The following is a 15598-nucleotide window of genomic DNA, read 5'->3' on the forward strand; positions in this document are numbered from 1 at the left end:
CCCATCCTTGATGACCTCTTCAATGATAAATGCATCTACCACCTTTCCTTGGAAAAAGTTCCTTTTTCAGTCTCCTCTGGATTCCCATCACAGGCTCACATAGGTTGGAAGCAACCAATCACCTAACGGTTTTCTCTGTCATCTCATAGTCTCCTGTTGTTCGTGCAATGTTATACACAAAACGCTCCAAAAGTTCAGTGCTGTGGATGTGTGATCCCTACAAAGCTTTGCTTCCAATGATCTTGCGAATGGTGTCTTCCTCAACATTGTTGTCAAAGTCGAAGACTCTCTGCAGTAGCTCTATTACTGTCTGTGAACAATTGCACTTGCATTTGGGAATGCGGATGAATTCCACTTCCCCATTGCTCAACGCCGATGAACTCGCCATCGCTTAATCGTTTGTGCCTTCCCATTCTGTGCTTTGTGCCTTTTATAAATGGAAATTGCCTTCAACCGTCATTGCAGATCAAAGCAAATCTTGAAGGGATCGATGCATATATCCATGTGTTCTGATTTCCTACCAAGTTATTGTTCCATCCCGCTTTTTTTGCACTTCATACCATAGTGGAGGTGTTTGGGGGTGGCACACCAATTGAGAGAATAAGCCCATTCTGAGAAGATGTGACGTTTGATATGATGGAGTCACAGTTTTGATCTATGGCACAATTAGATAATTTTTTTTTCTTTTGTATTCCCTTGACGAAAGATATGTTTTATTGTTTAATCCATATCTTCCAAAATATCTTGGATTGCATTATGCCACATTGTTGATTTCCAACTTGGGGCATTTCTAGTGATAACTGCTCAAATCACATTGAGGGAGTCACCTTCAATGTCAATCTACTGAAGATTTTTCTCCCTGCATAACTTAAGGCCTCCAAGAAGAGCCACATACTCTGATCATTATCGGTGCCATTTGGGAGTTTAATTGAACCTCCCTAGATAAAATTTCCTTTCTCATCTCTGACTATGAAATCGACACCGGTCTAGGATTGCCCTTGGATGCCCCGTTGAAATTCAGTTTCAAATGACCTTTTGGCAGGAAATATATTTTTAATATTATTTTCTATATGATATATTATTTATTTTTATAATGAAAATATATGACTAATTATAGTTATTTGTCAATGTTAAAGTATTTTGATAATTTTGTGGTTATATTATTAATATTTAAAAAAAATCAAAAAAATCTATATAAGTCAAATTTAGGCACGATTTTTTTTTTTGAATTTTTTTCCTCTTGCTGAACTTCATCCAAATTTAATCGTTGCCGAAGATGAACTTGAACTCAAACCTTGTGACCAAGGTTGCATGGGTACTCGTACCCAGCCCCTGGGTACTCGTACCGGAGACTCAGATGCGTCTCCTGCACCGGAAACTTCGTTGGAAACGTCTCCATAGAGGAGACTTCTCGCTAACGTATCCGCCCGTCTCCCACCGCCTCCAAGTCAAACAAAAAAAAAGGAAACCTTAAAATGTTAAAAAAAACAAAACACAGGCAACAAAATAATCAAAATGTAGTACAAATGGAAAAAAACAATGTTCAAAACAAATGCAGGTCACAAGGATTTCTTAAAACGTTGCAACAGCCATTACTAAATTATTATATTATATTTAATGTTCAATGTCATTATATTTTCAGAATTTCTATAAATTATTAAATTATATTTAAAAGAAATTGGCGTCTCCAAGTACCCACGTCTCCTATTTTGAAAAAATAACCGTACTAGTACCAGCACCAGTCTCCAAAGTCTCCAAGTACCCCCATACCCATGCAACCTTGCTTGTGACATAGGTTACGACTGCATCGACAATGGTATGACACCCAAATGATTTGTACAACTGCAATGAAGTGGCAGCTTCTTCCAATGTTTCAGTATTGACCTTTCTTATCCTCTAGTGGCTGCAGTACATTTCATAATCTTGAAAAAAAAACCTCAAATAGTTATATTTCTGCTTTCCTTCAATTATGTGAGTGGTACAACAGCTGTTTTGTCTTTTTTCCTTGTTGCATTGGCTTAGAATCTCCTCCTATAGCTGCATTGAAAGTTAAAGACTTTATGACCTCTACCTTGCTTGTAATATGAAGTAGTACGGCTCCAAAGATTTCTCGATGAATTTGACTCGTACATGCTCCATGTCACCCCTTAATGTCTCCTCAAAAATTCATATGCCACTAATAATAAGACTTCAGGCTTCCAAATAAAAAATCAATTCACCTTGCTGGAGCTTCAGAAACTTTTGGTGGTACAGTTAGAACTAATACCCTGCAGAAGTAAATATTATATTATTTTAATGCATTCAGTCCAATCACCCAATACTCAGCCAATTGCATTATCGCTGCAAATTTATTTCTTGCCTGCAAGATTTCAAATAAATTTGAGTACTGATCAAACTTTCAAACCCTTATCGCAAACATTCAATGCAAAGGCACATTGTTGATCCCTGATTGGAACTGCACTGCCTTCTAGATTTTCATCCGTCGTTAAACCATTGGGGTTTTTGTCCCTCCACTAAGAAAACTGGCCATAGGCACAAATCTCCAAAAGAGAAATAAACAATCTTCAGAAAATGAACCATTTTTTCTCATTAGCCTCCTTTTATAACCTTATGGAACTTTTTGGAATTTAATTGTAAAATCACTTTTAAAATGTTAATTTCTTTTGCTCATAAAGTGACTTATAATATTTTATTTTATTTTGGCATCAAATGAAGTCACTTAATAAAATATTAAACTCTTAAGCATAATTAATTAAATATGTCCTGAAAATATTAATTTAGTCAACTTAATTTAATTAATATTTTTATTTCTTCCTAGACCACTATACGCAACACAAACCATGTCTTGCCATTTCTCTATATTTATTTTTTGTTTTTTTACATGATGTATACTTACCTGCTAGAATAATGGGTTTATCCAAGTTGTCTTAGAAGGTATAGATATTTGTAAATCTCGAAGAGGTAACCCTTGACCACATGCAACCCACACATTATATCTATTTCAAGACAATGAAAAACAAGAAATTATTAAAGAATCAAAATGTGAAATAATATCTTACCTTTCTCTTCAAAGCCACATAGATTGAGTGGAAGAGGAAGCACCCTTTGTTCAAAGATGGCTCTCTCAACCCTCTTGATTTGCTCTTTAGATGAAGATGATCGATGATGTAATGCAGGTTGCTTGTCAAAATGGTAGCATGACTTTAGGATAGAATGTGAATGATCCAAATGGCTTGGAGGTAATTTATAGATGCTAGGAGGGATTGATTAAGGGCTAAGATTTGATTTTAAAATCAATGGTGAGGATTTGTGAGAGGTTAGCTTTGAGGAGAAGATGCCAAATGGTTTCGGTAGATTGATGGATTTGGAAGAGAAGTGGGTTGGAGAAAAATTAAGTGAGGGATTCTTTTGAGCAAATTCAATGGTGGAGGATAAGTCCTCTCATATGTGTGAGAACACATGGAAAAGAAAGCTATGATACGTGTCTTCTAACACCTATTTGAGGACACATAGGGAGGAGTGGATGAGGATTAGTGTGTCTCGCAGGTGACAGCACACCTTGCAAAGAGAGGAAATAAGACATGTGTCCTCCACACCTGTGAGACACATTAGGAATAGAAAAGGTCACAGGTGTGTCCTCAACATGGGGAAGAGATGAGGAAGACATGTGACTTCTCAAATGTGTGTGAGAGTTACAAGGGCTAAATAGAGGGTGAGCATTTTTTTGATCAAATAGATGGTCAAGATTTTGTTGTTTCTTTTCAGGATAATTGGGATTAGGGTTGATTAATTTGGGTTTGGGGGGTAGCTTAGTTAATTAATTGGAATTAATTAAGTAGTAGGATTAATATGGATACATAGAACAACGGTAGGACAAAATTAAATAAATGTAAATTTAAATTAATCAGGAGCGGGGAATAAGGAAAAGGGATGAATTAATTAAATAAATAATTAATGTTTATTTAATTAATAGCTAAAATGGGAGAGATTTTAATTTGGTCGGGTGTGGACAAAATTAGGTGTCTACACATTTAGTTGAAATCAACATCTATGGTATTCTTGGATTTATCAACAGATGGTAAAATTTCTTTAAGAGGAGACACATTTGATGCTCTTCTACATACCTTTTTTCAGCTGTACTTAAAAATATGTGAACAATTGACTACAAACGTTCCAATTAGATTTTGGAATACTTGCTACTAAATATATACAGTTCTGTGAAGCTTAACTGTACACATAAAGAAGTATTAAAAATGAAATATGCTCTCTTTTATCTGTGGATTATAAGATTTTGTTTGAAGCTTCTTTCATGGCATTGTTTAACAATTATTGAAATGTTTCTTTGATCCGTTAATGAATCTACTATATAATTTTGTTTTTAATATCTATCTGATTATTCCATTTTTTTCTTACATCAATCTAAATTTTCACATTTTGTATTCATGGCATACTTCAGGTGCGCATTTTTGGTGGTCTCTTAATGGTGCTCTTTTCAATTATCCTGCTGATAGAGCGTTCTCCTCCTCTTTATCACATTTATCTTGCATTGGCAATATTTCTTTGGACAGAGATCTTCAGTGATAGTAGTTTTATACAAGCATTATGGAGAGCTTTACAAGATTCTAGATTGATTTCAATTGCAAAGCTTATGGCAACATGCATTGTGTCTTTTCTTATTCTTGAACTTCTGGTATGAGAAAGTAGTTTTCCTTTTAATTTCATCTGCTCTCATGCTATGCTTTGAAGTAATTGCACACTGGGAAAATTTTCTCGTGCCTAATGTTCTAGTACTGATTTATATGCTGTTTCCTTCAGGTGTCAAGTTTCTTTGAAAGAAGGGTCTATAGTGGGGTATTTTTGATTGCAGGAATAGTTGGTGCAGTGTTTGTTTCATGCAACACCCCTGGTTTGTCCATGGTACCAGCTTTTGTTTGGGCATCTTGTTGGTTTTTATCATGTTTCACTCTCATGCCTGCAGAAATTCCTGATCACACACAACTTGTGTAAGTTACACTTTTTTTTCTTGAACACGAGGGAGGACAACATGCATTATTTTGTGAAATTATAAAAATATTGTGTAAAATAGAATCTGTTCTGTTTACCAGCATTCTTCTGTAATATCAAGCGTCTAAATCCCAGGGACTATATTGGAATAGGCATGACAATAGAGATCTCAATTAATGTTCTCATTCAGACTTAATGTTGACAATGCAGCATGGACAATAGCATTATATCTAATCTCAATGGTGCTAAAATGTATAATGCTGTACATGTTAAAAATTATAATTCTATGTTTCTTTTCTACTAGGATTTGGTGTCAATCTAGATGCAAGAGGAAACCCATCTAACACATAAATACACTTTTGAGATCACAATGTTACCATGTTATTTTTTGGGCTACTGTGTAACAGATTTTAAATGATTTGTTGGCCTTATTGACTTCCTTGAGATCACTGACAATTTCCTGAGTGAGAGTTTGAATATGTTTTTTTATCTGTTTTAAACTGAAAAAATTACACATCTAAAATATTCTGTGAATGATCAAAGCTTGAGGATCATGATTTTTGTCTTCCTTGCTGAACAAATTTACTTCCTAAATAAATGATAATTTTCTTTCAAATTATTTTGTGTCTAGACGACATATTTGCTACCCTTTTACATTGTGCTTTTTATATGTCCTTTTACTTCATCACTTATCTGTTGTGCACAAAAGTCCATATTTTGTGAGGCGGTCTCATTCTTGTTGATCTCTGGTTGATGTTAAACTGGACACAGTTTCAATTGAGCAGGCAGTGGTTAGCAATGCTATTTTTTAGCTCAACATACGTAGGGTTAGGGGTCCTAGACCTCTGAAACTAGTTGCCAAGATGCCAAGACCCATGCAATATTTATTGCACCGATCTAAGTCAAAAAGGTATAAAATGAAGCTTTTAGATGCCTGAAGTCTTTGATCTTAACTGAGACAACAATTATATGAAATCAGGATTTCATAGGAACTGCTACATTCGGGTGGCAAATAACACCTCTGGAGGAGATGTCCCATGAACTAGCTCACCTCTGGAGGAGATGTCCCATGAACTAGCTCAAAGAAAATAATAACTTTTCAAACAAATTCCCACACAAGACCAGGAGTGTGTGATGTCGCCTTTTGTTATTCTTCATGAATTAGGGACCATTAACTAAATCAATCAATTGCAAGAGACTTCTTTCCTCAAAATCTCAAATGACGCAAAGGATGTTATTCTACGATACCACTAGTGATGTTTATGTTATGCAAAGGATGTAATATATGAGACAATATCACTGCTATTTCTGATTCAATCAATTAAATGTATGCAAGATGACTTGCTCTATGTTAGGCCATAATTAGGAACAAAACTTTTAATTTATTTTTATGTCATTTTTGTTATGTTTGAAGTTGGCCGTGAGGGTTCCTGTGTCAGTTACGACAGTTGGTACTGTTGTGAGGTATTCACACATCGTCCCATTGCAAATGGGGACCCCCACTTTTTGCTTTCTAGGGTTAGCTCTTTTAGTTTTGTTGTTGGTCGTTTTAGTGTCTTAGCCTTTGCATTGAAGGGATTGAGTTTCTCAAAGGTCATCAAGTCAGGTGGATCTCCTCAAGGTGGAGTGGAGGTCAGGTCAGTTGAGTGATTAAGGGTTATTTAGATCATTCCTAGGGTTTTTGTGTATTATCCGGTCACACTTCAAGTTGCTAAATCAAACCTTGGTTGAATGCAAAGTGTCCTCCTAGGTCCCGTACCTTGCCAAGGGTCAAGAGCGAAATTCACCTATCTTGTCCTTGTCCTTTGCAGGGATAGTGAGCGAGCTGCACTTTGAAGCCTTGTCCATAGGAGGGTTGGTGAGCGAAGCTTGTTATAGGTTTTGTCCTTAGGTCGGTCTTAGAGCAAAATCCTCATCATAATCATGGAGCAAGCTGCGATCTGTTTGATATTTTCTTGCTGATCATAGAGCGAGTGAGTATGTGTCTTGGATCAAGCCTTGTCCTCACCAAGGACAGAGAGTGAAAACCTTATTTGTGCCTTCTCCTTACCTTGGTCTTAGAGCGATCTTGATTTATGTCCTTACTTTGGTCTTAGAGCGATTTTGATTCTTGTCCTTACCTTGGTCAAGAGTGAAGTTTGTTATAGGTCTTGTCCTTAGAGCAGTCATAGAGCGAAATTCTCCTTAAGGAGGGTAAGCGAACTTCTTCATGAAATCTTGCATCAGCATGAACCGGATTCATCTACAAGTTTTGTCCTTAGAGAGAACTTTTAGCGAACTAAGTTTTAAGACTTGTCCCCCTTAAGGTCAGGGAGTGAATTTTCAAGTTATAAGGCTGTCCTTACAAAGGACCTAGAGCGAAAATGTTTATATTTTGAACCTATCCTTAGGACTGTCACCAAGAGCGAATTTGGTTATAGTTCTTGTCCTCTTCAAGGCTATGGAGCAAATTTGTCTTGCCTTGCCTCAGTTTTTGAACGATTTGAATTTGTCCTTAGCAAGGTCTGAGAGCGGAACCCATACTATAGATCTTGTCCTTAGAGAGGACACAAAGCGAAATTCTTTTTTAGGGCCTGTCCTTAGGCCGGTCATAGAGCGAACTCCCTGTTTAGACCTTGATCGCTCAAATAACGAAGCAATTTAACAAAAAAGTGTGTCTTGCAAAGCAGATTGAGCGAAATATGTTATTTAGGTCCTGTCCTCATTAAGGTCGGAGAGTGAAATATGTCATTTAGGTCTTGTCCTTCGAAGGACATAGAGCGAAGTATGTGATATGTTTTATCCAAGGCCCGGTCATGGAGCAAATTCATTTATTATAGGGCGTGTCCTTAGGAAGGACGATGAGCGAACTTCATGTTGAAGGAGAGGTGAGTGAACTTCATGTTGAAGAGGTGAGCGAACTTCATGTTGGAGAAGAGGTGAGCGAACTTCATGTTGAAGGAGAGGTGAGTGAACTTCATGTTGAAGCAGAGGTGAGCGAACTTCATGTTGAAGGAGAGGTGAGCGAACGAAATGCTACTTCATGAGTTGAAGGAGGTGAGCGAAGTAGATAACTTCATGCATTGGAGGAGAGGTGAGCGAACTTCATGTTGAAGGAGAGGTGAGCGAACTTCATGTTGAAGGAGAGGTGAGCGAACTTCATGTTGAAGAAGAGGTGAGCGAACTTCATGTTGAAGGAGAGGTGCGCGAACTTCATGTTGAAGGAGAGGTGCGCGAACTTCATGTTGAAGGAGAGGCGAGCGAACGAAATGCTACTTCATGAGTTGAAGGAGTTGAGCGAAGTAGATAACTTCATGCATTGGAGGAGAGGTGAGCGAATTTCATGTTTTCACCAAGGAGAGCGAATTTCATAAGCATGAGTGAAATTGAATAAGAGAAGGATAATCACCTAAAGAGGACTCAATGCCAAATGAACTTCATGATCTCACCAAGAGGAGCGAAGTAGAGTGATTTAAACGAACTTCAACTTCAAGGAGATAGGAGCGAACTTCGGGTTTAAGCAACTAGGAGCGAAATTCATACTTCATGTATCAAAAGAGATGAGCGAAGTTGATAACTTAAGCAGCTGCAAGCTTCAAGCGAAATCCTCCACTTCACGAATTGCTAAGGAGGAGCGAAATTGTTACTTCATGAGTTTAGGTTTTGAAGCGAACTTCATGAGTTGAGGTTTTGGAGCGAAGTTTACTACTTCATGTGTTTGGGATAAGGAGCGAAGTTCATGATCTTGCTAAGTTGAGCGATTTTAAAGAATGAAGCTGGATATAAATAAGAGAAATAATTAAGAGAAGCAACTTCACGTTTCACTAATTTAGAGCCAAGTTTTTCACTTCATGGATCATTGATTTGGAGCGAAGTTGTTACTTCATGAACTACCGATTTGGAGCGATCTTACAACTTCATGAATTAAAGTGAAGGAGCGAACTTCATCCTAGAAGGTTTTTGAGCGAAATGTTACTTCATGAATTGAAGAAGTGAAGCGAAGTTATACTTCATACATTGAGAAATAAGAGCGAATGTCAACTTCATGAATCAAGCTTCATGAGCGAATTTTAACTTCAGGTTTGAGACAAGCGAGCTTCAATGGAAAATTCCAACTTTACAAACCAAGGGATACAAATGAACTTCAAGAATTAAGACATGAGCAAACTTCACAATTTGAAGGGTATGAGCGAAGTTCAAGAAAATGAAGAAGATTAAGGCGAGGAAAGCTTAACGAACACCAAGGATGGAATACACTTAAAGAGCTCCTCTCTAAGAGCGAAAATCAACTTCAAGAAGCTCCTTTGTGAAGACGAATTCCTCTAGATCTTCTTAATCAAACTTGCAAAACACATAAAATCAAGGGATATATCAAGCTAAGAAGAGCTATCAAAGTTATATATTATATATTTGATATCATGTTTGTTTTGTTTTGCAGATGGGAGAGGATGGTGACTGCAAAGGAAAAAGGACGAAAATTGTAAGACCTACACCACCGTGCAAGAGGAGAAACTTCACAACCAAGAGGAATTCAACCTTCACCACACCATGAAGACATGAAGAGATCAAAGGAGTGCGAAAGAGAAGTTATACAATCACTCAAAAGCAAGCAAGCAAAGATTCAGCTACATCAGTAAATCAGATCACAACTACTTTGAGCGAGCTAGATAATGTTGAGTATCAAGAGATACCTCTCAACATCCCTTCATCATGAGGAATCAACTCAAGTCTACAAAGTGTAAGAGTGAAGTGGCATTCCAGACGGCATTCCAGTCACCATTCCTCCAGTCAATGAAGTCCACATCAATGCATCCAAGTTCAATGAATCAAGCTCACCAGTGATGGCACAAACTCTGAGGCACCTACCCCTGATATCTATTGGTCCACACATGGAATGTAATTTTCTCATTGGCTATGGAGAAGTTTGTTGTAACAAACCCTAATTAGGGTTTTTATTGTAAAATCCTGGCCATTGATGGAGAATCAATCTTGGCCATTCGTTGTAAAAGAGCTCTCTATAAAAGGCTCAACATCTTCATTTGTAAAGGTTAATAGCTAATAGTGAGTGTTTGCTGGTACAACTAGTAAATTAAATATAGAAAATAATAATGTACATGACAATGCATACCAAACACGACAGTAAAATATATCTTTATTCACACATGCAATTATTACAGAGAAGAAGACTAGAGATGGTTGGCCAAGGATTACAACAGATCCGACAATACCGTACTGCTTTCCTTGCCGGTACACAACATATTTAAAGGACTTGATGGTTGCCGAGAGGTACACAACCGTCAACCAACCGACACATAACTACCTGAGAGTGACAACCCACTTGATACAATTAATTAATACACTGTCGGGTAACCAAAATTATCAAACAGTATGCATTTTATGCCAACTACATTATCCCCTCCAAAAGAAAAAGTCGTCTTCCAGATGACAAGAAAACATCAAGTAATATCTGGAAAGACTAATGACAAGAGTGTAGACGAAGACTTGTATTGAACAACCCCAACATGTAGTGTACTTGCCAAATCAAATGGGGGTTTGCGGGCAATGTCCCCAATGGGGTCAAGGGGCAGCGCCCCTTGTAGGGGTCTGGGGGCAGTCCCCCTTGTGGGGTCGAGGGGCAACACCCCTCTCAGGGTCCCGGGGTAGCGCCCAGGGCACGCTCCCTATCGCAGTACAGGGCGGGGTCGAGGGGTAGCGCCCCCGTCGCCAACACCAAATTTAGACCTTCAAAAGCACACGAAACTCCACGACGTGCATCAATTTTCTTCTTTTTTAAGACGTCAGGAACAAGGCCAATGAAGTCAAAATTCTGATCAAGGCGTATTCTCTCGTACAGGTATTGTGCTCTCTGACTTGTTCTCCTTCCATATGGGCTTCTCCTCCTTGCGTAGAGACTTGTTCTTACATAAAAGCTTGTGCTTCTCTCTTGGTTGTACGGTGCATAGGTGTGTGGCTTGAGACTCCCTTCATCCAACTCAACACTTCCACCTTACGGTACAATACTTCCGTTGTACGACTCAAGAATTATCTCATATGGTGCAACTCTTCCTTCGTACAACCTAGCAATCCTTGCATACGGTTCAACTTTTCTCTCGCACAGTGCAACTCTTCCTCCGTACTGCCTACCAATCCTTGCGTACGGTTCAACTTTTCCTCCGTACGACATGTTTATGGTTTTTCTGTACGGCCTTCTCCACACTCGCTCGTACAATGTACTCACGTATGACCTTTTCTTCTTCACGTATGATATACTTATGGGTTCTCTATACAACCGCCTCCACACTTGCTCGTACGACCGCACAACTTTTTGAGCACAACACTGTTGACGTGTCTAAAGTCGTATTGCTGCAAACTCCATACGACCAACGCAGAATAGAATAAACTTGCTGAGTATCCTATCCTCTCTTGAGATAAGGAAATCCCTAATGCTATTTCTCACGCTTGATCAAAGGGGATAACGTCAAGGTTTTGTTTGTTAGGTCTTGACTGCAGGATTACTTAGTGGTTTGATGTGTTTTTCGCTGGAAACACAAGGGGACTTACGGTAGGATAGGTAATTGCTGGATGAATTCCCCAAAACTTTAATGGTCTTACTTATCAAATGATTTCAGTTGGGTCGATACTGTTTTCAATAGGATTGCAGATTTTCTCTGTAAAAAAGGGGGAAAAAGGAGGGAAGGATAGGGAGAGAGAGATACATAAAATATAAATTTTAACTAAAATAGCAGATTCAGTAAACAGACAGACACCTCCAAATAACTAGACTAAGCATTACCAGCTATTTAAGCACAATACTTGTATCAATCTAGTGCGATCTTCAAAGGAAAATAGGTTTTTCATGCTATCAAATACAACATTAGAACTTTTACATTCATTCAGTGAGCATTCAATAACCAAACTAAGTATATGAAAGGTTCAAATTAACCATGCAGAAGGAAAGGCAATCAGCCATTCCCTAATGGTGTGAACAACGAGGATTCTATCGAATAATTATTTGAAAATGCTATGTAAAGGAAAGAAACATAATTGAAAATTTCTAAATTAATGAAGGAGACCATGCACTCACAAGGAAACTTGGAAACAGTCTTAACTTTGCATTAAATCCTGTAAATTTCGCTAGAGCTTCAGCAACAATCCAAGAACTTCTTACAAAATGAGGGAAAACCAGTCCCTTAAATAGGCTTCAAAAATGGATGAATGGCCAAGATTTAATTTAAATAAGTGGCCCAGATTCATCCATAAAACATGGCTGCCCATACCCATAAATGGGAGGCAAATATCAACAACCACCCCAAAGGGAGTAATAACTACCCAAAAAAGTAATTAGAACATATCCAAAAATAATCCCAAAAAGGTGTATTCATAAAGTTTTACATTTTAGTTGACTTGGAAGTCAAACATGACCTTTTGACCAAAAAGTGCATTTTCAAGATTTAAAAGGAAAAAGCACTTTCTAGGAAAGCACTTTCTCTTTTCCATTTGTAGATTCCTTTTCCAAGAACTCATCTTCACTATGTAAATATTCCTGCCAAAGATCACGACCTGCCGCACGCTCCTCACGAACATACTCCTGGAACTTGATGCATAATTGGAATAGCAGACTGAAGGGAGGCATAGGAGGATGACAAATTTTATATTGCATGCCCTCGAGATATTGGTCCACGTGCTTCAAACCATCCTTCTAGCTGGAACGATTACGCTCGAAGCACAACATGTCTGACTGGAATTGACCAGCAAAACTTAGGTCCTTAACGGAATAGGTGATCCTATCCGTCCCTAGTCTTTCTTCCCAGTCTGGTCGTATCACTTTGCTGAGTTCTTGCATGGGGATGATCATTTTGCCTTGCCCATTAAGTGGTAGGTGAACTGGACTCCCTCATGAATTAGTCTTTCAATCTGCTGATGCAACCATAGGTCTGTATATCCTTCTGGGGCTGCCATGACTGCCTCAAAATCAGTGATAGGGTCCTGCGACCAATCAATGCCTGGCAGAAGATGCCTCACTGCCTCAAATTCTCGGACTTGCAGACAATTCCCTGAATTCGTGAGTTGATCCGGGACCCGGCGGTATTCAAAGAGTCGCATTTGTTGCACACTCAGCCTCGAATATTCACGCCTCCGGACCTCATAGTCATCAGAGCAGTTTTTCCAATAATCTTCAACTGATTCCTTTGCTTTGCCGCCTGCCATAGGCTCTCTTTGCCAGATTATCGTGATCAAAGCATTTCCTTGGAAAATGCTCTTGTAGGCCATAGGAAGCCAGCTCTGCGAAGGATTCCTCTGCTAAGGTGGGGGTCTTCAGATGGACATCCTGGTTGCCTATAATCATGGGGAACGCGAATCTAGCCTGCTTGCTATCTCTGAGTAAGATGCCTGCCGGACGTGACTGCCTTGCGACCTCCATAAGAACTATCTTGTCGGTTGGGTACTGTGGAAGTCGGAGAGGGGCACCATCAAAGCCTGCTATTCGAATATAGGAGAACCTTGGGAACTGGATGAACCAGGCTTTGTATCTCTGTACTAGAATAGTAGCTTGCTCCGAGAGCCTTATGTGTAATCCTCCCTGCATTAGCCTGACCAGGCGCATTGTGAAGGCGTCATTGACGCGCTCATACTGGCCAACTGCATAAGCTGGGCTGTTCTTTTCTCTCTGAGCTATATCCTGATAGTGAAGCTGTGGGTAACAATCATATACTTTTACCTGACCAGGCCCATTCCCGATTTCGCCTTCCATTAATAAACCTGGCAGTGGCTGGTTCTTGGCGAACATGTAGACCAAGTAGGAGGTCATAGTGAAGTACTTTTTGCTCTCGAGTTCAATTAGCTGAGTGTAGATGTTGTCGCTTATTATCTGGGCCCAGTCAAACTTAGACTTCCCAGCAAAGACTTGCTCTGTGAAATAGAACATCCACTCTTCAAAGTAGTTGGATTTAGGAAGTCCCATGACCCTGCTGAGTAATGTGACCATATCCCCATGCTCATTGTGAAAGTCACTTCTTGGGGTCTTTTTCCCAATTCTGGTGCTTGGAGGCCTTCTCTCCTTGTACCACTTTTCGTTGATCAGTGTTCTGCATCTGGCCGGATTCATATCATATGCCCCCTGTGCTTCGTCTATAGTCGTGGCTGTGGGATTGTTTGGGAAGGGAATGTCGAATGCGTCGCCAATGGCCTCAGGAGTGAAGTTGGCGAGGGTCATATTCTCGAGGAGCACCAATCTGGAACCTGGCTGTTAATGCCGGGCAGCCTCTACCACTAACTCATAGTTTTGTACTGATGGAGGAAATCCTGCCTCTTGGGCGATGCCGCTTTCCACCATCTGTCTGGGCTTGCCATATGCGTTAGGGGAGAAGACCCGATTCCTGAAGTCTTGGATATCAATATAGCCTAGGTTGGTATCACTGACATTGTCCCAGACGCTTTGAAATTTTGACTCCCTCAATCCCCCTCTTTGATACTGGTACTTCATCCTTTCGACTTTGCATGGGATATCTGATTTGGATGCTCGCGATGTCTCGGTTGTAGCAGGCGTTTTTGATGATTCCACTGGCGATTTAGGCATTTATCCTGCACAGCCGGACGCGGATTACGAGGTGATATAAAAGAAGTAAGGCGGGTTAGATAGAGAATATGCCAGTATTCAAGGATTAATTCAAAATTTGGATTGGAAACAGCGAAATATTGCTAACTGAGAGCTTGATTGAGCAAAACATTTATTCATGAAGCTTTTGATCGCGAATTTAACTTAAGCATTTTCTGGATTAATTTTCAAAAGGGACAAAGCTCGAAAAATTTCCTAAGTTTGAAAATACAATTTTTAGCTGATCCTTAGGAGCAAATTCTAATTTCGATTGCTTTGCATGACGCTTTAATAATCGGAAAAAAGATGCAAATTTGAAGATTTAAGCATTTTAATCACTTTTGCACAGGCATGCATCTAATTTATAAATATTTCAGATGATCAAGAGAGACAAAGCGTACTTACCTGATGAAAATGGACGGTGAGAAATTGCCCGACCTGCTGTGCAAAGACGAATGGATAGTTCTGCAAATTTTGAATTCCAACGGTTATCCTCTAATTCAAATTTTTGCGGCTGTGGTAGGAAAAGAATTTGCAATGTCGAGTTTTAACTAGGCGATTTTTACCTTGTGCGATTTAGCAATTTGAACCTGGACGCTTGGAAGGGTTTATGTCAGCGTTTTACCTTGAATGCAAATTATACTTTCTGGCTTCCCTTTCAAAACCCAACGCGATCCTCTCTCACGCAAACTTCGGTGGTATGGAGGGGTTTTTGCAGACTTTTAAACTCCATATCTCCTCTTAAATCGCGAACTTCGCGCTCTTTCACGTTTTATTGTCAATTACACTTTCTGCGCTGTGTTCTTCGGAGGAATGGGGGGATTTTACCGATTTGAAATCCTTCTACTTGCCCTACGCGTCGCGACTTTGACATTGATGGCGAATTTCGGACCATTTGGCGATTTCGCCCAAAACTCACCCTTGCATCTTCTTCGCGTCTTTCCTCTAGCTCGCGATTTAGGGGAAATGGAAGCCCTTTAAAACTTAGACTTTGTTTTCACCTTGGGGAATTTCGGCGTT

At 39.3% G+C, this 15598-nt stretch overlaps 1 protein-coding gene across 3 annotated transcripts in view; it reads left to right on the forward strand.

Annotated features, from left to right (window-relative positions):
- The window catches only part of LOC131030393 (GPI ethanolamine phosphate transferase 1), a 246115-nt gene that overhangs the window by 115725 nt on the left and 114792 nt on the right, over positions 1–15598 (forward strand). For all 3 annotated transcript variants that reach the window (XM_057961198.2, XM_057961200.2, XM_057961197.2), the window contains exons 9-10: positions 4457–4690; positions 4816–5003. In XM_057961198.2, the coding sequence (XP_057817181.2) occupies positions 4457–4690; positions 4816–5003 (422 nt within the window). The remainder of the gene's footprint in view (positions 1–4456; positions 4691–4815; positions 5004–15598) is intronic.

Source organism: Cryptomeria japonica, chromosome 7 (assembly GCF_030272615.1).
Source record: "Cryptomeria japonica chromosome 7, Sugi_1.0, whole genome shotgun sequence".
NCBI lineage: Eukaryota > Viridiplantae > Streptophyta > Pinopsida > Cupressales > Cupressaceae > Cryptomeria > Cryptomeria japonica.